The sequence below is a fragment of the Rhinolophus sinicus genome, linkage group LG04 (assembly GCF_036562045.2).
Source record: "Rhinolophus sinicus isolate RSC01 linkage group LG04, ASM3656204v1, whole genome shotgun sequence".
In the NCBI taxonomy this organism is placed as follows: Eukaryota; Metazoa; Chordata; class Mammalia; order Chiroptera; family Rhinolophidae; genus Rhinolophus; species Rhinolophus sinicus.
Genome location: NC_133754.1, coordinates 104,084,278 through 104,107,002, shown reverse-complemented (window position 1 = coordinate 104,107,002; position 22,725 = coordinate 104,084,278). Strand labels below are relative to the sequence as shown.

At 51.0% G+C, this 22,725-nt stretch overlaps 2 protein-coding genes across 10 annotated transcripts in view; both read right to left on the bottom strand.

Annotated features, from left to right (window-relative positions):
* Positions 1 to 1,098: 1,098 nt before the first annotated feature.
* Positions 1,099 to 18,668, bottom strand: IL17D (interleukin 17D). The gene is made up of 3 exons (XM_074331510.1): positions 18,530 to 18,668; positions 17,673 to 18,456; positions 1,099 to 1,655 (listed from the first exon to the last, which is right to left on the bottom strand). The coding sequence occupies exons 1-3, from the start codon at positions 18,666 to 18,668 to the stop codon at positions 1,349 to 1,351; spliced, it is 1,230 nt and encodes a 409-aa protein (XP_074187611.1). The 3' UTR covers positions 1,099 to 1,348.
* Positions 18,669 to 21,228: 2,560 nt separating this feature from the next.
* Positions 21,229 to 22,725, bottom strand: part of IFT88 (intraflagellar transport 88) — a 129,337-nt gene continuing 127,840 nt past the window's right edge. For 7 of the 9 annotated variants that reach the window (XM_074330134.1, XM_074330137.1, XM_074330136.1 and 4 more), the window contains 2 exons: positions 21,780 to 21,890; positions 21,229 to 21,540 (listed from right to left, as the gene is read on the bottom strand). In XM_074330134.1, the coding sequence (XP_074186235.1) occupies positions 21,419 to 21,540; positions 21,780 to 21,890 (233 nt within the window). In that variant the 3' untranslated portion in view covers positions 21,229 to 21,418. The remainder of the gene's footprint in view (positions 21,541 to 21,779; positions 21,891 to 22,725) is intronic. The other 2 variants (XM_074330139.1, XM_019715698.2) reach the window with 1 other exon arrangement.

The window sequence follows — 22,725 nt, the reverse complement described above, 5'->3', positions numbered from 1 at the left end:
TTTGTAATTTACAGGTCTTTGTTGTTGCTGATCTAAACTGCCAACAGAAAGTCGCTCTGACTCTTGTTTCTGGATGAGAATGTATTCCAGATATACCTGTTAAGTATACCTCTTTTTTTAAAGAGCTTGAACAGTTTGGCAAAATTTCCCAAACTGTACACAACTATCCACAGCTATCACCTATCCACAGTTTTTTTATTTGGGCAATCCGGATTTGCTCAGCAGTGTGTTTCATGCACAACTTCTGTCAACAGTTAGTACCCTCCTTCCAGGTCACACTAAGGGACAGTAAAGTGGGTGGCCAAAGCTGCATTATGTCTGTGGCAGCTGAAGATTGGGGTGAAGGGACATAAAGGGCACTTCTCAGCTTGGTTTGGTGTCACAGGAGCAAAGAGCTAGTTCACTTTATGTGACTAGTGGATCTTTCTAAGACCAAAACAAATCTTAAACTTCCACCATAAAATTACCATAATGTGAAGACCTTAATTAACACACATTTCCCCTAAGACTCAGTCGAGCTCATCAGAGCTGAGCCCAGAGATGCACAAAAGCAGCACACCTTCACAGTCGTTTTAATGATTTAAAAAGAACTCACTTTTACAAATCACCGTGTTCAGGGACAGACTTGGGCCAAAAGAGTCAGGATTCAGCTCACGTTGCAATACAGACAGAAAGTTGGCCCCCTTTCTCCTCGTGGCGAGCTCCCAAGTCCTTAAAACGAGCCCTGACTTGGGTTCTTCCTAGGTCTAGCAAACACAACACAACCCACCTCACACGTGCTCTCATCCACAAATTGGCCCCACTGACTTTAAAGTGAAGAAAAAATTGTATAAATCTGTGGCATTGACATACTCGTGAAAACCAAATGAGATTCCTGGGATCTGTGTGGGGTGACCCGAGGCTCCTGCGCTTCCTTTTATGCCTGGAGCAGCCGGTGGAGACGGGGGGAAGCTGGGGCAAGTTTAGCCCTGGGCCTCGGGTTGTGCCAGCGGTTGGGGACAGTCTGGCTTCAGGGTCCCAGACAGCAGCGCGAGCTAAAAGACTTTATCTGAGGACTACACGTGTGCTAAAATCCTAGCAGACGAAGTGAAGACTGAATGTTTATAAAATGTCACAAAATTTTAATGGAATAGCTCAAAATTGCTGATAAAAATAGCTTCTGTCCCTATTGGAAACAGGTATACATTCTCTTAAATGACGTAAAAAGCATCCGTCTATCACCTCCTTTGCGTGGAGGCTGTGACCTGCGCATCCCAGCAGCGTGTCCCTTGCGCACAACGCAGTGGGCCTGTCCCCGTGCGCCGGGCAGCCAGCGCCGTCGATCCCAGCAGCTGCGCGCCGGCTTCCGCTAGAAGGAGCCGGGGGCGCGGGCGGGGTCCCGCTGCGGGTCCCAAGTCCGCTCCTTGACGTCGGGGTCGTCGCTGCCGGGCGCGGGCACGCAGGTGCAGCCCACGGGAACGGCCACGTACTCCTCGGCATAGACGGCGCGGCCGCCCGCGCAGCCCGGCGTGCGGCGCAGCACCACGGTGGGCAGCAGCACGGGCGCACTGCGCAGGCGCAGGTCCTCCTCGCCGCGCGGCCCGGTCAGGCAGCCGCGGCACAGGCAGTAGGCCTCCGGCAGCAGCCGCGGGAAGCGGGCGGGGTCGTAGGAGACCCTGCGGGGAGAGGGCGTCAGCGGGAGGGCGGCCCAGGGGCCCGGACACTCACCAGGTAGGACGGGCCCGATCGGCGGGCGAGTCCAACATTGAAAATGGCAGGACAGACTTCACAGCTGTCCCCGGGCCATTCCCTCAATTGCTTTCCGATCTGTGTTCATGTCCACGGGGAAAGTAAGACCCTCCACTGTGCGCCCGCACCCAGGTGACCACGCCCGGCAATGTGATGAGACGCCCCTCTGTGCCGAGGCTACACCGCAGGTCATGCCTGCCAGGGCGCTGCCCACACTGGTCCCCAGGACAGGCGACTGCATGCAGCTAGGTGGCCTGGGTGCCAGACCGTGCACGCACCAGCCACTTGGCCGCTGACAGAGTGAGACACTTGTCCAGGAGGCCACGAGGTGTGCCCTGTGTCCCTGTCTGTCAGGGTCCCTGTACTCTCCTCTGTGAAGGGGCCGAAGCCACACCAGGGGACAGGAGGCCTAACTAGCCCGCGACATTTGAAAAATGAGTCACCTTCCTCCTGTTCTAGGTCTCCCTGTTTGTCACATGCCAAGGACCAAGTGTAAACTCCTCCAAACAGCCTGTGGACACCGTGCGAGGGGTCTGGGCTCACGGGGCCAGGCGGCTCCCTGCGGAGAAGAGCAACCCTGGGAAGGCTCTGCCCTCCACCAAAGCAAGGCGGCCATTAACGGGGACCTAAGACTCCTCCCTACTGTCCCCCTGCACAGGGAACGACTGTCCTCATTTCTCATGGGATCGCCATGACTCTAACTTCTCATTTCCATTAACCTGCCTGTTTAAAACGTGTATAATCCTCTTACAAATGTTTCTCTTACTCCTGGAGCCGAGTCCTGGGGACCCTAAAACCTCAGAGTCACAGTCCCATCTTCTCCAACCTCTCAAGCAACACACATGGCAGAGCCAACACGCGTCGTCATCCCGCAAGCCTCGCGGAGCGGTGACACGAGAAAAACGAGATGTCCTATCCCCAGGACTTGAGGGTGTGTGCTGCTCCCCTCCCACAGGATGGCTGCCTAGAAGAGTCTAGAAATGGTGTCTTCACACCACACGTTTCCTCAACGCCAACTGTGTGCCATGTACACAGTGGGAAAGAGCTAAAATGAGAGGAGCTATGGGTAACATCTGGCGCACATGGAAGGAGAGGGGGCGAGGGAGGCAGGAGCTGGTGGGATGCCCTGAAGAGGGTGGGTCACGGCTCAAGTAGGTGACCACGCCCCACTTGCCAAGAAGGACATTTCTAAGTACTTGGTCCCTGTCTAAATGGGGGATGAGGTCAGCAGTGATTCCAAGACTTCTGGTCGGGTGACCGGAAGGATGGGGGCAGTGGAGGGGGTGGTAGGGAGGTCTCAGGATAGCGCTCAGCAGGGCACCCCCATGCCTCACTGAACTACACCACAGGCAGTCAGGTGTGAATGCTGAGAAATCTGCTACGTGCCAACAGGAGGGCTAACTGGGGGCCATCTGCAAAATCCAAGTGTCTGTGCCACCAACTCCCTTAAATTCACAGCTCCACCCATTCCCGTCCCATCCCAACATGTACACAAGTGGCTGAAAACACTAAGCTGCTCACCACTGCTGCCCCTGGGTTCTGCCACCTGGCTTTTGCAGCACCGAGTTTTAGCCTTGCAAGGACTGACAGAGTTGCCCACACTCAGCTGTCCAACTTGCCTCTTCTGCAAAGCCTCCTTCCTATCCCCCCCAACTGGGCTGTGCTGAGGCACAGAGCCTCCCCCCAGAATCCCTCATGCTGTGGGCTCATGTCAGGAAAAACCCAAACTCCCCTACTTAGCCTTCAGAGGCTCCACGGCATGGTCCTTCCCAGGACGATCCCACATTCCATCACTGGCTTCCCTCAGCATCACACAGCCATCATCCCGATTGGGCTGCGCCAAGCTTGGCTCCACGTACCCCCTCTCAAACCAGCAGCAACTCAGTGCAGACCCGCCATATTTAAGAGTTTTTGAATTTCGTTGGTCCAATTTCACCCCTTTCCCCATATTCTCATAACACTTCTGCCTCTTGGAGGGAAGTGCAGGTTTTCCGTGTCTTATCCAGGAAGGGAAAGAAGGGCTGTGTTCTTCTCGTGCTCCAGTAAGCCCATGCCAGTGCTTTGCTACAGGAAGACTTCAGTAGACAGTGCAATGGAGACGGTTTCCTGTCCTTCATAGCTGAAGGTCAATAGAAGACCCTAACTTAACATTCCAAGGAAAGGGAATTTCTAATATGTCCAATCAGTCACATTTAGTCCACAAACATCTGAGTGCCAGTGACGTTTCGGGTATGGGGTTCCGATGAAACACACATCTGCTATTCCAGGGTTCACCATGTGGGGATAAACGCTGAGCTGACCCAGCTGTGGCAGCGAGAGAAGGCTTCCTGGCAAAGGTGGTTCCCAGGCAGATCAGCCAAATGGACAAGGGAGAACAGGCATTTAGGGCAGAGGACAAAGCCACAGGAACAACACAGGACAATGACAAGATGGGGCTAGCGCCACCCGTGAAGGCCAGACCACAGAGGGTCTGGATCCATAGCAGAGAACTTGGGTGCACCCCGGAAGGCAGGCGACAGGAAAGGTGTTAAAGAGGGAAGTGACCAATCAGATGGAATTTTAGTGGATCTTTCAGGCGTGGGTGGGAGCTGGCCTGGGGCCCAAGAGAGCAATCTGGCGGAAGGTGGAGACTTTCAAATTATTAGCATATTGTAGAGGGTGGTTAAATAAGACTTTTCAGGGGAGTGTGTGGAGAGATACCAAGTAAAAGGCAGGAAAACCAACTTTTAAGGGAGAAGTCTAACTGTGGAGACTGCCAGAGGCAGGAGTGGCTTCCCGGGGGGGCCAGGAAGGGCAGAGGTTTGACGGGAGGCTGGTGCAAAACCAAACTGGGATGTGACAGCCAGGTTACTGGAAATACAGGGGTGGGGAAGGCACAGTACTGAGGAAATGACCAACAACATACAGAATGGGAAACTCAGGAGACATTTCATTGCAAGGGGGAAAAGAGGTTGAGGAACCTACACATGAAAGAGTCTTGAGAAAATGTCAGCAAAACGAAGAGACAATCTATGCAATGGGCTAAAATATTGGCAAATTGTACATCTTGTTAAGGGGCTAATATCCAAAATATATAAAGCGCTCATAACTCAATAGCAAAAAACAATGTAATTAAAAAATGGTCAGAAGACCTGAATAGACATTTCTCCGAAGAGGACATACAGATGGGCAGCACACCTATGAAAAGATGCTCAATGTCATTAACCATCAGAGAAATGCAAAAACCACAATGAGCTACCACCTCACACCTGTCAGAATGGCTATTCTCAAAGACAAGAGATAACAAGTGTTGGCAAGGATGTGGAAAAAAGGGAATCCGTGTGCGCTGTTGGTGGGATTGCAAATTGGTGCAGCCACTATGGAAAACAGTGTGGAGGTGCCTCAAAAAATTAAAAACAGAATGACCTTATGACCCAGTAATTCTACTCCTGGGTATTTACCCAAAGGAATCCAAAATACTAACTTGAAAATATATAGGCACCCCTGTGTTTACTGCAGCACTATTCCCACAGCCAAGATATGGAAGCAACATAAGTGTCCACTGATTGGACAAAGAAGAGGTGGTATATTTATATAATGGAGTATTAGCCAAAAAAAGAATGAAATCTTGCCATCTGCAACAACATGGACGGACCTAGAGAGTATTGTGCTGAGTGAAATAAGTCAGACAAAGACAAGCAATGTATGATATATTTGTATGTGAAATCTAAACACACACACACACACACACACACACACCCAAGCCCATAGATACAGAGAACAGATTGGGGGATGGGGATGGGGTGAAATGGGTGAAGGGGGTCAGAAGGCACAAACGTCCAGCTATAAAATAAATGAGTCCTGGGGACGTAATGTACAGCATGGTGACTATAGTTAATGCTGTACTGCACATTTGAAAGTTGCTGAGAGTAGACATTAGAAGTTCTCATCACAAGGAAAAAAATTGTGTAACTAGGTGAGGTGATGGATGTTAACTAGACTTATTGTGGTCACCATTTCACAGTATATACAAATATGGTATCATTACGTTGTATAGCTGAAACCACTATGATGCTGGTTAATCACACGTCAGTAATAAAAAGGACCTTGAGCAGAGGGTCAGAACTGGGCATCACTGCCCGACTTGAAGCAGTTAGGGATTGAGACCCCTTTACTCCCAGGTATCTCCATCGGATGAAAGATTGTGTGGTTGCTTAAAAACCACATCAGACCAAACCGAAGGACATCCTACAAAGTAACTGACCAGTTTCTTCCAAAGGTCAGTCATGGAAGATGAAGAACTGCCATAGACGGAGGGTGACCGAGGGCTCTGGCCCCCAGAGGCTGTGTGTGCGGGGCTGTGTCTTAAAGAAGGGGCCTTAGTAGGACCCTCAGTAGGGGCCAGAGGTCAGGCCACAGGCCTGTGCCCACTTCCTGACCTTGACAATTTTGCTCAGCTACGATGCTCACCTTTGGACAATCTGGGTAAATGGTACAGGGAATTCCCTGTACTAAATGCACAAGTTTTTTCATTACAGTGGTACCTCAGTTTTCGAACGTAATCCACTCCATAAGTCCGTTCGAGTTCTGAAACATTTGAAAACCGAGGCATGGTTTCCCCATAGAAAGTAATGCAAAATGGATTAATCCGTTCCAAACCTTTAAAACCAACCCCTAAAACTGCAAATTTAGCATGAATTTTACTATCTAATGATATCATAGATCCATAAAATTTACAATGTTCGTAAACTGAAATATTTGTCAATGGAGATGTTTGAAAACTGAAGTACTACTGTAGTTTGAAATTTCAAAACAAAGAGTTAAATAATAAAACAAAACAAAAAAGCGAAAAAAAATTGTAAAGTTTTAAAGAACCACTGATGAGACAGTTGGAAATCTGAACCCGACTGAGTATGTGAAGATGTGGAATATTGCCTTCCGGGTGTGTTAATGGTCTGTGTCATTTAGATACACACCAAATGTGTGCGCATGCACACACACTACCAACAGTGCCGATGCAGGGAAGTGACGAATGCCCTCTGGTCTCACGGGCCATTCACGCAGCAGACTGGCAGCTCCTGAGTTGGGTCCTGGACGAGGGTACGGCCTCTGCACAAATGCAGCCAGTGGCTGGAACACACCAGCGCCAAGGGCACTTGCCAGTGCATGTGGGGTGGCCTCAGGCGAGTGCCAGGGAGGTCTGAGGTGATGCCAGAGAACAAGGAGGGCGGAGCCTGCAAAGACGGGGTGGGGAGGGCTCAGCAAAGAGGCTGGGAGACTGCCAGGCGTGACTGTAGCTGGCGGGATGTGTGTGCAACGTAACGAGCTGGTGAGGCGTGTGAGCGGCGCACAGGGGCCTGGAGACCAGAGGAAGGCCTGCATTTCCCTTCACAGGCTGTGCGAAGCCACAGAGGGCTCTGAGCAGTGGCGACGCAGTCATTCTGTGGTGCAGACCCAACTAGAGGACAAATGGGGGATAGGAAGACAGGTGCAGCCTCTGCAGACTCTGCTTCCTCGTCTATCACATGGGTTTGACCTATGGGCCAAAGCCCCCAATCTACACACGTGGGTTCCTCGTCCCCTGTGATGTGCAGGCACCCACCCACTGTCACCTGTTACCTCTACAGGCACAGCCCCGTGTCTGGATGCTGCCAGTTAGAGGCTCATCTGACTGAAAATATCCACTCGTTCCACCATCACAGTGACACCTCTGGGCTAAGACATCACAACAAAAAGACACCTGCCTGACCCCGCCTCTGCCTGAGACCTGGGACATAAGAAGAATGCATAAGATTCAGTGGTTTTATGACCAGGAGGTACTTTTAAAATAGAAATGCACTGCCAAGGGCAGGGACACGAGGCACACAGCACACCTGACACCCAGTACGGTGCCACCGGTTCCCAGAGAAAACAACACGTGGAAGGACACTGGTTGGGGCGTGGAGAAGAGACCAGGAGAGAAGGGCTGAAGCTTCAGGACAGCCAGGGGACAGACACATGCTAAGGCCCATCAGCTCAGTCTCCGGCCTTGAGATTCTGGGAAAGCGACTGGCTAGGGTGCTTTTTGGTTAAAGAAAGTGGCCACAAAAATGAAACATGAAGAAACTCCAACAGGGGTCCTTCTCTGACCAAACGTGGTGATGGGACGAAGCAGATTCTGGCCCGGCTGTGGCCTCCTCACACACAATGATTCTTCTGTCCTCACATTTTCTGCATGCTGCTCTGTGGAAGCCTGGCACAGGCGGGACTTGAAACACATCAAGTTTCCCCTCTAACGGGATCCCAGAAGTGTCCCTGGGCCCATGTGTGGCGCTTGACTTGAGTGAGGGACAGCTGGCCAGGCTTAATCCAAGAACAAAGGACAATCCTCCCGGGATGACTTGAAGTGATGGAAACTGAGCGGGGAGAGGAATGTGAGTGACAGCAGTGACAGAAAACGAGCGCGCCCCACCCTGGGCCCTGAACTTGGTAGGAAACAACCCGGAGTGTCCGGGAGTAGTGCCACTCGGGGAGCAATGAGGGCACCCGGGCAGACATGTGGCTCCTGTGTGCCCATCTTGTATTCACTGCACGGACTCACGATGTGGCTCACCCTCAAACATCCCCAAAACAAAACGGCAGAGGCTGAGGCTGGCTGTGTCCACAGCAACCCCAGGACCCCAAGCCCGGAATGGGGTGGGGGTGGGGGGGAGGACGCCTCCCCCAACCTGGACTGGAACCGACGAGCACTGAACGTGTAAGTGGGAACAAAGCCACCTCGACAGTCATGGTTCTGAAGGTCGATGAGTTCAACCCAACAGACTTTGTCAAAGGGCAGGATGGAGTCACTGAGAACTGAACCTAAAATTCCTGTCCCACTCAGTTACTGACCAGTAACACCGGGCAGTCACTGCCCAGCCTGGTTCTCTGCCAAGTGAAAGGGATGAGGTCATGCCCAGGCTACTTTCCACAGCTGCGTGGGGGCAGGGCTGATGATGTCACTTTTTTTAAACAGTGTTTTCTTCTTAGAAAAGACACCTGCAATTCAGAGTGTCCAAGACACTGAAGAGTTCCCCAAACTAATCCATAAACTCAGAGCAACTGTAACCAAACCCCGGGAGGTATCTCTCAGACCCTGGCAAATGGCCTGTAGGCCTGTAAGCAGAGAAAAGGCCAACAAGTCAAGGCCACTGTGAAGAATGAGGGGTTCACCCACCAGACATCTGGGAGGTGGAGGGAGCAGGCACCCCTCCCGAGAGGTGAGGTTCCCTGACAAACGCCTGTCTGGGACACTGGGTGAGTCACAGACAAGGCCTCCATCACGTGCTTTCCTGCCCCTCCATCGCAGCCATTCGCACTCAGCGAGCCAGCTGCCTGACAACTGTCCTCTTGGTTAAACTGTGCACCACGGGCAGTTGCAGTCAGCCCAGACGGGGTGGTCCCTACAAGGTGCGTGGCCCTGCACACTGCAGCTGGTGGGACCCAAAGAGAGGGCTGCCTTTTCCCAAACACACCCGACTTCAAGATCCTACCAGCCCAGGATGCTGAGGCCGCGGGGGCTAATTATCGCAGGTCACTGCTCACTCAGCAAGCACCTAGCGTCGCAGGCGAGATGGCCCTGGGGTGTCGGGCCCCTCACTGAGGCACACGGGGGGCCTGCTCCCCAACCTACACGAACGCTCTGGGTGGCCAGGGTGCTGACACCGCTTAAAAGCTCCCCAACGATTCTACGGTAGCACAGGGTCAGGTGGTTTGTGTTAACCACCGCCTCTCCCCTTGGAACTGGCCGTGCAGGTAGACAGGTCATGAGACCCCGGGAAAAAAGGGAAGGACGAGGCTGGAGCTGCCAGTCAGGGACTAACCGGGGACATGAAGACCACAAACAATTTCCTTCTGTGGCCAGTGTGTCAGCAGCCCGGCCTGAGGGAACCACAGCCTTGGGCACACGCCACCAGGTGCTCTGGGCCCCACAAGAAGACACTGGTGGTGCCATGTCCTATGAAAGGGGACACGGACAATCTGTCTGGGAGAGCGGCGAGTGTGACCGGGCACAGCCGCCTGCAGTCAGGCCCCCGCGGGCTCCACTTGGCCCTCTCCACTGGCCAAGGAGAACGAGGAGTCAGCCCTACGCCCCTGTGGGGACTAAGGGTGACTTTGCTGTCATCCTGAACTTGGCACCAAGGTCAGCTCTCAGGATCTTCTGCCAGCGGGGCCTGCTCTGAGCTGCCAGGAGCTGGGAGAGCCCAGCCTGCCTGCCTCTCCCTGCACTCAGGAGGAAACTGAGGCACTGAGGGGGTGGGGCACATCCAGTCTTCCATCAGCTGCTGAACAGGGAGCTGTGCAGACCGTGGGTATTAGCAGAGGCCGCTGGTAAAGCCACAGCTGGGAAATGGCAGGTTCCACATAGTCACTGGGGAGGTCAGGGGTGAGGACAGAGACATGACGACTTGCAAAGCATTTGGAAGAGAATTCAGAAAAGGGCTTTAGAGGGAAAGAGAGAAGGGCGATGAGGAGGGCCAGAATTCCTCACAGGGCTGTCCCTCTGTCATGGCAAATGCCACAGTTATTGTAGCTGGGCACTGTCTCTTCAAAGGAAAAAACAGCAGGGGCTCAGAGCCACCCTCCCTCCATGAGCCTGACCTGGGGACAAGAAGGGCCTACCTTGATACCAGATGAACTAGCTGTGTCGTGCACACTTATGAGGAAGAGTTAATGCCTGGACTTACCGAAACCTTATCGGTATTAAGTACAAGCATTGTATTCAGGTGAGGACATTTGAAAGAGGCGACGACAGGATGAAATGTCACCATCCCTGGCTACCACAAGAATGCAAGAGTAAAACCCAGGCAGAGAAACTAACTTTCTAAGTAAAAGGAACGTCCCTACTTTCAGAACGGAGAGGCCCTTACTCCCATGGCAACGTTCAGGACAGTGCTTTTATCTGCGCTCTGTGTGAGTGCTGGCGGCAGGAGAAACTGCTGTATTCTGAGTAGCGGAGGGGAAACAATCTGTGCAGCGCTTTGGCCAATTAAAGGTCACTTACCCATAAAAACATTTTTTGGGGTAAAGCCCCAACAGTTCTTAAACAAGCTACTTTGGATGGTGAGTGTCCTTTCCACCACCACATGTTGTGATGGACAGTCCTGCACTCACCGCATTACAGGCAGTAACTGGGGGTTTCTCCGCCAGGCAGGCGGCCACTGCTGCTGTCACTCCTCTCTCTTCTTGTCCCTGTCCCCAACCCTGCCTGCCTTTCTTAACACATCATAAGATGGCACAGACAGGACAGACAGTACCTGTGCCATATGGACACTCCTTGAAGGCACAGCAGCTTTGTTCGTTTGTTTTTAAGTCATTAGAATAACCCGTAGGTTAGAAGCTGGGATCCAGGAAAAACTAAACTTGCTAAGAAAGTCCTCCCCACCTTCAGAGATGGTCTCTGCGAGCTGGCGGGGGTGGTGGGTGGCGCAGTACTGCCTCCTGGGGTCACAGCAGAGGCAGAGTGCAGCCCCTCACACAGGGCCTGTCGTGGGGACCTTTGTTCCCGGGGCGCAGAAACAAACAGGAAAGTGCCCAGGGAAAGGGGGGCACATTTGGAGGAAAGGTAAGCGGGGATATTAAAAGGGGGATCATTGCCTGCAGTGGGATGGCTTTCTCTAACACCCACCCCAAACTTCTCTAACTTTCTCTAATTAATGTTACAGTCCGTTTACAATTTAAAACAGTTATGATGGAGGACAAGTGGTGTCTGTCATCTAGGAGAATTGCGTCCGTGTTGGTGCTGGACGGGTGTAACCATCCCACGTGGTAAATGGAAGAAGTGACAGTCGCCTCCAGGGGAAGCAAAATGCTTGTGTTAGAGGAGGCTTAGGCAAAAACCGCCTTTTATTTCAACCACTCCTGATGAAAACCTTCAAGTGCAGTGTAGCTAAACATCTGCTGAGAGGGATTTATGGGACCCTGAAGGTCATCATCGGGAATGGGCACCGCTGGCCTGGGCCAGTGCTGACCTCACCTGACCCGCACATGGCAGGAAGTTGCTGCTGCGCCCCTCCTTTCACTCACCTGCCCAAAGCTCTGGGACTAGAGCCCTCATAGGCAGATATCAGCTTCCTGCTGCTTACTAGCAGCCAATTCCACACCTGGGCAGGTCTGCGTGTCCTTGGGGGGGCCTCCTGCCGAGACAACCTGGCTGCAGACACATCTGCTTGGGGACGATTTGCCCACTGAGGGTCCCACTGCCTCTGCAACTTCCCGTTGCCTCTATTTTTAAGTCACTTGACCACCCCCACCTTGTACTCCCTCCTCTCTTCCTGTCTTGTTTCTGTCCTTTTATTCCCCTGCTATTACTGCTATCCATGGGGTTGTTTACAGCAGTAACAACCCCATGGTGGTCTCTTAAATTCTCTGTAGGAAGTTATGTGGAAAAGTAACAGCCTAAAAATAAACAGCTGTGCATTAGAAGAAAGCTGTCTTTAGACTACTCCCCAGAATTGAAACATAGAATTAAAAACCATGTATAGTGCTGGAAGGTGTTTATCTTGGGGGTTTCAACATGAGTGAGTAATGTGTCCTTAAACCCTAACAAACCTCAGTGTTCCCACAATGTATTTCCTGTGTCACTGTGGCTTCAAAAAGCTTGTTAAGCAATGATACTGATTTTATTTTTGGCATTTTTGTTTGTAAAGCTCAAGAGAAACAAACAAGATGCCACAAAGTAAATGAGAAAATACTTTTATATCCTGGAAGGTGAATGTCGCTTTTCTAACAGCACACTGGTCTTCTATGGAAGCAGAATCCACCCTTTACTCTCTGTCCCTACCCAGTGCAAGCTCACCAGGCCAGGTCCCTCACCCACCAACAGCCTGGCAGCCCAGCTCTGGGGTCACAAGGGGCTCTGACACCTCTACCAAGATGCCAGCACAGCCTCTGCTGTCAGCCCTACGTCCCCTAAGAGGGCACGAGCCCTTCGTTCGGTGCTCGTGGGAAATCAGGCCACTGCCAACTGCTGAAGCGTCGTTTCCTCGGCATCCGTTTTGATCTCATGGTTGCTGAAGTTCCCCTTCTGCTCTCAATTTAAAAACTAAGATGGTTTTGAAAGGAGTAACATACACAAGGCAGGAAATGCAGACAATACAAGTAGGAAGTAAGTCTGCTTCCTGCTCCTGCCCCAGCCTGCCAGGTGCCCTGCAGAGGCACTGAGATAACCGGTTCCAAAGATGCCCTTCAGTGCGTACGTGTGTGCGCGCGCGCATGTATGATTTAGAACAGCACGCACACGTGTCCTATGTGAGCGCTCCTCTCTGAGTGGTGGTGGCGGTGGGCCTGCAGCGAGCATCCTGCTGCATCCCCTGGCGCCGGCGACGGGCTGTGTTCAGCACCTTCACAGCTGCTTCTGGGGCACTGTGACCACACTAGCCTCCTCCCACTGGATGTTCCAATGGCTTCAATCCCCTGTTACGACCACAAGGAACACCAGTGGGAAGATGGCAAGTGTGGCGTCCGAGTCACGTCTTTGCTGGGTCAGAGAGCAGATCAATTTAAAATGCTGATGTGCCCAACTGCTCTCCATAAAATTGCACCAATGCACAGCCGTCTACTGTACAAAAATGCTTTTTCCTGCATCTTTGCCAAAAAAAAAAGGCTTCCCAGCGTAGTTTTAATAAGCTCTTCACTTATTGTTCCTGAAGTCCAGCATCTCTTTATGTGCCAGCTTTTTGTGTCATGTGCCGTCCTGCCTGGGGCCTGCCCATGGCCTCTGCTCACCGTTCCACGAGGTCTTTCTCTCACTGGTTTGTAGGAGCTCTTTAGGAAAGGAGCCCTTTGTGACTCGGGCTGCAAGTGCTTCTCCCAGTTTGCCCTTGTGTTTCTATTATTTTAAATTTTGCTAAGAAAAAAATGGCATATGATGAAGTAACTGAATTGATCAATCTTGTTTCTTATGACTTTGGGGGTCTGTAACCTACTAAGGCCTTTTCCACTCCAAGATTATAAACGGCTGTGTTTTTATCTGTCTTCCAGTTTCATTTTTTACACTGGAATTTATCTGCATATAGGAGATCCAATATTTCTTCCACCTGGTTACTCACCATCCCACCACCACCTACCGAGCGCCCCGCTGCCTCCGAAGATACGACAAGCCACCTGCCACTCCGGATCTGTATTTTGAAGCGTGTCTTACGCACCAAGAGTGGTCCCTCTGTACCTTTCAGTATTTCTGACTTGCAGTCCATTTCCATCGTTCTCTGTCTTACGCACCAAGAGTGGTCCCTCTGTACCTTTCAGTATTTCTGACTTGCAGTCCATTTCCATCGTTCTCTGACTTTTGCTTGAAATACACTTCAGATTCCCAGCCTCAGGCCCCCCAGGGGACACCTCCCCACCGGGAACCCCACCTGGCAGAGAGGCAGCCTCCTGGCAGCAAAGAGCAGGACCAGCTTTAGCATCCAGCCACCTGCATCCCGGCCCAGGGCCTGTCCCTAGAAAACTGCCCTTCCTTCAGAGGTGGCAAGCTTCCTGGGGGAGCGATTTCATCAATATCACAAAATAATATGATAAACAACACAGATGAGACCGTCGGCCGCCTGACACAGATGCAGCACCCACACAGCACAGAGGCTCCCCGGGGGAAGGGGGGGGCAGCCCAGACTGGGCCACTCAGTGCTGTGTGCTGTTCCTGCCTGGAACGCCCGAGCTGTGCCCGCTTCTCCCACACCCTGCCACTCTGGGATTGCTCCTGGGGAGACCCAGGTATCAGTCCCCAGGAAAGGAGGCAAGGGCAGCTCGGTTTAACTTACTATGTGTAGAATTCTAGATAGAATTCTGTGTACCTGTTAGGCACGTGAAACTCAATGGGTCCAGCTCTGAATTCATTTCCTTCCAAAAACGGTGTTCCTTGTTCTGGCTCCCCATTGTGCTTAGAAACCACCAAAAACCCAAGCCAGAAACAGGGAGACATGGCCAATGGGAGATCTTGAAAAAACTCGACTTGCTCTCCCTCCTTTTGGCCCTCAGGCCCTCAACCTAGTCTGGTGGCCATCTGTTTGCCTGGAGAGGTTAGACGTGGTCATAGAAAAATGCAGAAGCGGCAGCTTCTGTCCAGAGAAGCGAAGCTACTGCTCTGAGAGATTTTCCAAGTTTCTTTAATGCTGCTGAGCTGATCAAAAGTATAATACGAGGTCGCAAAAAGGATTATCTAACTAACAGTCTACACCTTCGGCCCTGGGATGGTGGGAAGAAGGAAAAGCAAAAGCACGAAGCCACAAGAACGCATGTTTGGACATGGGCATCCTGAGGGCATCAGATGAATGAGGAGCAGGAGGGCTGGAGGAGGCTGGCCCACCGTGCCCTTGGTCCTGTGCAGGGTAGTGGGCAGGAGGGAGGCCCACTGGCCAGGGCACCTAGACTAGCTTGACAAACCTGTTGGGTTTTCTCTGCACAGCTCCACAGTTGTGTGGCCTGAAACCCTGACCCACCACCACACATTCTACGTCCCCTCCTCTCCCTCATTCATTCATATAATAATCATCCATGAAGTCCTGTCACTTCTACCTCTTTACACAATCTTTCCAAGGGATCGCCACCTCACCTAGGTCACTCAGTTCAGGCCTTATGTGCCTTTTGCCAGAAGCACTGCACTGCATTGGTCCAGGATCTCCCTTCCAACCCGTCCCGCATTGTGGTACTTTCCTAAAACACAAAGGGGCTACGTGGCTTCCCTGACCAACAACGGCCAGCAGGATCAATTTCAGGCTTGTTCCGCTCCTGCTCCCTGTGCACTCTCCGCATGCCCTGCGGCCACAGATGCTGCTGGCATCTATGCTGCCAGTGTTCTCCCTCCCTCTCCCCTGTGCCAACCGTTGCCCCTTCTCTGTGGGCCACCCCGTCCTAGCTCTTTCTCTGGAACCCCTTCTGACACCTGTGGCAGTGTGAGGGCTCCTCCTATGCAGCTAGTCTGAGCCCCTCGAGGCGGTGACACTCAGCAGTACAGCACAGGAGGGGACTGTGTGCTGAGGGCACTCTAGCTACTGCACACGCCCCATAATGCCCTAGCCTCTCCTTTCTGCATACGGCTGCTGTTACATAGGAAAGGGTCTCAAGCTATGGGCGGTTCTTACTAAATGCTAATCTTCCTACTTTCTAATCTTCCTAGTTTCCCTGAAAATAAGACCTAGCCAGACCATCAGCTCTAATGTGTCTTTTGGAGCACAAATTAATATAAGACCCGGTATTATATTAGATTAAACCTGGTATTGTATATTACATTATATATTATATTATATTATACCTGGTATTATATTATATTACATATTTATTATATTACATTATATTACACCCGGTTTTGTTATATTACATAAGACCCAGTCTTACATTAAAATAAGACTGGGTCTTACATTAATTTTTGCTCCAAAAGACACATTAGAGCTGATGGTCCGGTGGTCTTATTTTCGGGGAAACACAGTAAATGTTAAAATGTAGCACAGCATTTTGCAGCCGCAGCTGTAACCAGATGAGCTTGATCAGGAACCCAACCCAATAACATTAGCCAGGTTCAAAGAAGAAATCAACATGTAATGAACCAAACAGTGTATATGAGCAATGGCTAAGCGTCCCTTCCAGGAGACAGAACTTTGGATGTGAATCCCATCTCCTCTGTTTGCTGCAGGTAAATAAAATTACCTAATGACAGCCAGATCTTGTTCTTGAATAGAACATTCCAAGCGGCAAACCCCTTGAGTTCAGTAACACCCCTTCCTTCTGAGATGAGGTCTTTATCAATATTGGAATTACGCCCACTCTCCAAAGTGCATTTCGAGTGCCATTTTGATCCTCCAAAATCCTCTCCCACCTGCCACTTTAAACTATCACATGGTCACCCTTTCATGTCAAATCGTGTTCTGTCTTGTATTATGGTTTATTTCCCAATTAACCCTCCACTCCTCCCTTGCACTGTAAGCTAAAGGGCTCAGAGGGCTTCTGGGGTCCAAGGCCCAGCAGCACCCGGACCACCAAAGGCACTGAAGCAATGTCTGCAGATTTCCACAGGACCCTGTACAAAGGGCGTGGTCCGTTGTGGAACCAGGCTCTGTGCTTGGCAGAGAACAGGTGCTCAAGAAACAGCTGTTGCCTATGAAATAACGGGAAGGTAAATACAGTCATGTGTCATTTAATGTCGGGGGACATGCGAGTCCTTTGGCGATTCCATCGTGTGAACATCACAGAGGCACTTGCACACACAGCCCACTGCACACCTGGGCTGTGTGGTACAGCCTGGTGCTCCTGGGCTGCCATTGCACAGCCTGTCACTACAAAACACCACGAGATTAAATTAAGAGATGGGTAAACACGACATGTCTGACAGGTCCGAAGCTGCTGCCCGCGTGACACAGCACACTGGTCTACAGCAAACTCTTTTATGTAAGTAGAAAGTGTACATTCTAAAATAGTGATAAAAAGTACAGTCCAGTGAGTAATAAACAGGTAACATGGTTGTTTATTATCCAGTACCACGCACTGTACGTAATTGTACATGCTGTACTTTTACACAACCAACAGCACAGTGGGTCCGTTTACACCAGCACCACCACAGTGAGGAATGGGTCGAGCTACAGCATTAGAACAGCTGTGATGTCACTAGGCAATAGGACACTTGTAGGCAATACCTCCACTGTAATCTTATAGAACCACCGTCCTACACACATGGTCCCACTCCGTGGGTCCCACCCAGACGTCTTGTGGCACGTGGCTGTAAAGGGCTGCAGGTTTCCCTCAAGGGAGGTGATGGGCCCCTGTGGAACTGAACTGCCCCCAACCCCGTCGCCTCCCTTCCCGCCTGCCCCCCCCCCCGCCCCCTCAACCCACCTGCCCGAACGCTTCCGTCCTCCCTCCTCCCCACTTGGCCGCCTCACCTCCCCATTTCGCTCCCGCGCCCCAGGCGCCCCGCCCCCGCCCCCAGCCCCCTGCCCGCGCCCTCGCGCCCGGCTCACCTGTAGGCCCAGGGCGACACACTGCGCAGCGGGGTGGGCGGCCGGAAGCGGCGGTCGGGCCGGCCCCCCGGGCAGCTGGCGTTGCGCGCCTGCTCGCGCGGGCCGGGCTGCAGCGTGTGCTGGAAGGCGCCGAGCACGCCGGCCGCCAGCCGCCCGTACAGCTGCTCCAGGAGCTCCTCGGGCCGGTCCGCGCAGCCCCGCGGCCGCGCCGGCCGCCTGCTGGTCCTCGGGCGCCCGCCCGGCCCGGCGCCAGCGCCAGCGCCAGCAGCACGCCGGCCGCCAGCGCCCAGACCTGCGGAGCCGAACGGAGGATGGGCGCCGACCACGCGGGCCCCCGCGCGCCGCCCCGCGCGCCCCGCGCCCGCGCCCCGCGCCGCCCCCGCGTGCCCCGCAGCCCGCCCGCGCTGAGGCCCGCGCCAAGCCCGCGTGCGGCGTGCGCGTGCGAGTGTGCGTGTGCCGGCCAGGCTGCTGCGCCGCGGGCTGCGAGTGCCTGTGACGCCCCGCGCGGCCCGGGCCCCGCTCGGCCGACCTACGGCGCCCGCCGCGCGGGCCCAGGACCGAGCCGGGGCAGGGGAGCTCGCCGCCCACGGCGTGTACTCACGAGTGACCGCATGTCCCCGGAGACGCCGTCCCGTCCGCCACGCAGAGCCGCGCGCCGAGGGCTGGGCCGGGGGCTGGCCGGGCGGAGGAGGGGCCTCGGCCCTGGGCTGGCGCCGCCCCCACCTCCGGGGGCCGCAGGGGCCGGCCGACTGCCGCCCGCCCTGCCCAGTGCGGAGACAGTGGGCTCAAGGCGAGACTCTTCTAGCAGCGGAAGCTCTGCGACGACACAACGGGCCACCTGGAGAAAGTGGACTCACCACCTGAAAGGACTGGCTTCTGCAGGACGACTTCCCGACTGCGATGCCGCGGTTCAAAGCAGCACATCAGAATCTGGTTCAAAGCTCCCCAGCAGGTGACAGGACGCCGCTCTCCTTCCCCTAACGCCCAGAAAATCATCGCGCGTCACTATCGACTCAGAAATCAAAGTGCTAACCCCCAACCGTACTTGCACGGCTGTGCGTGCGCATCGCTTGGTCTGTCCTGATGTTGGGTGTCCCTCCATTGTAAATGCAGTCATGTCAAAGAAACCTGAGCGCCTGTGAACAAATTAGACGAAATATACTTAAATAAAGGAACTATGCGTGTTATACTTCAAGAACACAAGAAAACTCGCTCGTTTGTTCATTCGGAAAATTAAGCTTATTGCCTTTTAGATGGTAGGCTCAGGAATATGGTCATTTTACAACAGTCATACTTAAAAAAATAAAAACAAAAGATTGATACCCGCTGAAGGGTTTTCGAAAGCGTAGAAAACACCTGCTAAGGCTCCCCGAATGGTCTGCAGCTTTGGTGTTTGACTACCTTGAAAACCGTTGGTTAAGCTACCTTTGTTATGGTGAGCAGAAAACCACTTTTATACTCCTTAAATATCCTACAGCTGAAGGATTTGGGGTTTATGTTATTTACTGCTGAAAACCGCACTTTAAATCTCCAATTCAAGAGAGTTACAGCTCTTGGTGAGTGAACATTTCTACTAGTCCTTTTTCTGACTAGTAGATAAATGGTTGATGTTCTTTGTTTCCTTTCTGGTGAAATGGAAATAAAGATATCAATACTCAATTCTGCTTACTTTTTATTTGATAACAACAAAAAGTGTGGGAGCCCTTTAGGAGAGACCGCCATCACGTTTCATAGGAACACTCATAAGTGTCATTACAGCACCCTTTCGTGTGTAAGGTGACATAGTGCCTGGCTCTTAATTCTGCATATTATTCAACAAAATGCCTTCCACTGTCTGATGACATGGTGACTTCTCTCGTCCCTTCATGACCTTGAAAGTGGAAAATATTTACTTTCCAATAGTTTTTATTGTAATAAGATCACTACTGAAAATGCTCACCTATTTGATAGAATATAAAATTCATCTTTGTGAGTCTGAACAGAGTTGAGAAAGTGTCTTATACGTAGGTACGAAGTGTTTTAGTTGTCCAATTTAGTTACCCTCAAATATGAACGTACTTATGAACATGTGAAATCAACACATAATAATTAAATCTAAATTTGAAATATACAAGTGAGAAAAAGGCAACAAAACACTCAAAACCAAGCTTGTCATGTTCCCTTGGAAACGAATGCCTGTCTAGTGTTCTCGACTGAAGACGTCAGCATCCTCGTAGTAACATAAATTTGATTTAAGTCGCCTTCAGTCCCTCCCTCTCACCCTCTGGTCACTCAGCCACTGGAACAGCAGACACGGCTGTGGAGCATCTGAAAGTCTTAGGAATTTGTTGGGGTACTGGTGCACACATCTACCCACCCTCCCCAGGCCTTTAAAGGACTGTCCGATTTCCCGACCGTAGTTCCTATTATTGATGTTATCTTCTTGGTTAACACCTTGGCCTGCCACCACTGCTGTCAGCCGTCCTAGCCCCTTTACACCCACACAGACGAGTCTCTCACACTGGCCGCTGAATGACTAGTCGAGCTCGACTTGTCTTTTCTCCCATCACCTCTCAACTGTCAGATCATAGGCTCAGACCTCAGAGCCCGATCTCCAAACACCGCACCACATCCAAACACAGCTTCAAACCTCCCCTTCCAAGTCACTTAGCCTTCATACTCACTCCCTACCACATCACTCCATTTTATTTTCTTAACTGCACTGAGCAATCTCTAAAGCCCTTGAAAAATACACGTACTGTCTGCTTCCCACCAGACTTTCCCACTGCCTTAAGGACGGGGCCTTGCTCTGTGGCCCCAGAATCTTGCACATACTGGATGTGAGTGCATTTGTTGACTGCTCCTGGGACCAGGGAAGGTCATCTGATTCTGGTTTTCCGTCTCTTGCACCAAAGTGCATGCTGGACAATGTTAGATAAGGCGGAGGGGCCGTCCTCCCTAATGAAGGGTTCATGATGAGCCACTTCTGACCACCCGTCACTGCAATTCCTCTAGTGTCCACCAGCCGGACACAGCGCTAAGAAGAAACGCATTTGGTCCTGGCCCCGTCCCACACCCTATGTCACACGTGGGAAACGCAGTCTTAGAGTTATCACTGCTCAGTGCTATCGGTACACGCCACTGGGCTGACCGTAGGAAGGAACTACAGAAAAGAGCAATGGGGGCATGGTTTCATAGTTTCTCTTACTATACTTTGTACTGTCTCTAAAACGTGCCATTTTAATATAAATATTATAATCCACGTTAGGCAAAACTTCCAGAGACTTAAAGATTCCAGACTTGAAGTAATTTAACTTGAATAAAGATTCATCAGTGATGTGTCCTAGCATAGTATTTTCCAAGCTGCAAACCATGAAATCAACCCAGTGTTCTCATACCACTTTTAAAAATGAAATTATAGAAAATATCAGTACACACTGCGGTAACAGGGGTACATTTTTGTGAATACTCACATGTACTTATACGTACATGTGTGGGTACTAGGTCATGCGACAAAACTTAGTTCTTACTGGGGGACAATGTTTTCAAAGGGTAAGGATGTCACTGGCCTAAAGTATTACTTTCACGTGTTTTTATTCCATTAAAAACAAAACAAAATTTAAACCCATACTCAGAGACTAGAATACACTTGTTTAAAGCTTTCACAGTGTACAAAATTAAAGTTTGTACATTTAACCCAAAGTTTAACATGAATATTAACTGTAGGTCAATTCCTTCCCTTTAACACATAACATATAATGTCCATGTTATTCTGGAAGCAAATAATCTCCTAAGTCTTCATCAGCAAAATCCTCCTCCTCGGCTCTTTTTTTCGCTGCAGTTTTTGGTCTTTCTGTTTGGGGGCCAAGTGGGTCCACATAGGAGGCATCTAGGTTTCAAAAGAGATTGTTGCGTTAGACTAACATAACAAGTAAACCAAACGTAACACCAATTAATCTTGTAAACAAAACTGAACCACTCAGAGTGAACAGAAATGCTCTCCCAAGTCATCCAAGATGTAGTCCGTCCACACGAAATTCTTATGCCAAGTACACGGTTCTGCCATTTCACCAGTCTTCTTCAGACCTGCCGTGCCTGTGGGGACTGGGTGGGGGCACCGGCACTTGCCTATTTCTTTGTTACTGCTACTTTCATAAGGTTCATTTGTCCCAGGTAAAGCTCTGAGTTTGGCACTTAGTCGTTCACCTTTACTACTGGCACTACAGTTCTGGCCACTATCTGAAAATACAAAAATAAAAATGCATTTGTTTAACACGTTGCGAAAACATAACACTACGTTACGAAACTAAAGCACACTTATTTGCCAAGAAACAGGTAGGTTGTTTCCTTTGCAAGCCAACTTCCGAGGGATGTAATTCCTGTTTTCTGAAATGTAGAAGAAATATGCTGTGAAACACCACTTAAGAGTAGTGTGTATATGTATTCTTTTTTGTATGTGCTGGTTACAGCCTTCAGTTTTGTAAGCTCACTTGTGAGAAGTAAGAGGCCACTCTGATGAGTATAATCTAGCAAAGAATGAAGAGCCAGTGGAGAAAGAACAGGAAGTGAGAGGTGCAATCCGAGTGTTATCAGCAGCCTCAGGTCAAGGCTGCTGAGCGGCCCTAAAAGCCCAGAGAAGAGGCTGTGTCAGCTCAGCCCAGCTAGGAGGACCCAGGTCACATGATCAGCTTTCTTCAGACAGTAGAAGGATGTCCATGTGGAAGAGGATGAGAGTTGCCCTGGATAGTACAGTGGATTTGGGCTCAGTAGAAAGAAAAACTTGAAAAGAACTATAGTGTCCGACATGGAATGGCTGCCGTGGGAAATAATACAGCCCACATCACTGAGAATTTTCACACAGAGCTGAACACTCACATTAGTAGAAAATATAAGTGGTACTTTTAACCCTAAATTTCTATTATATTTTCTAAAAGAACCACTCCTCTATCCCCCAGTTTTCATTTCTCCCCCTTAAGATTCCTATAATGTTATTTTTTTCTATTATGAAAGTTTCACTTTAATGAGAGTAGTTGGCTGAAATGCACTGATCATTTCTGAGTACACTTTATATTTT

Excerpts from the sequence above, each read along its gene's own strand:
- IL17D (XM_074331510.1), bottom strand. The coding sequence starts at position 18,668 with ATGATTTTCTGGGCGTTAGGGGAAGGAGAGCGGCGTCCTGTCACCTGC. Across the intron at positions 18,457-18,529 it reads GAAGCCAGTCCTTTCAGGTG|CCCACTGTCTCCGCACTGGG; the intron begins GTGAGTCCACTT and ends TCTCGCCTTGAG. Across the intron at positions 1,656-17,672 it reads GTGTCGCCCTGGGCCTACAG|GGTCTCCTACGACCCCGCCC; the intron begins GTGAGCCGGGCG and ends CTCTCCCCGCAG.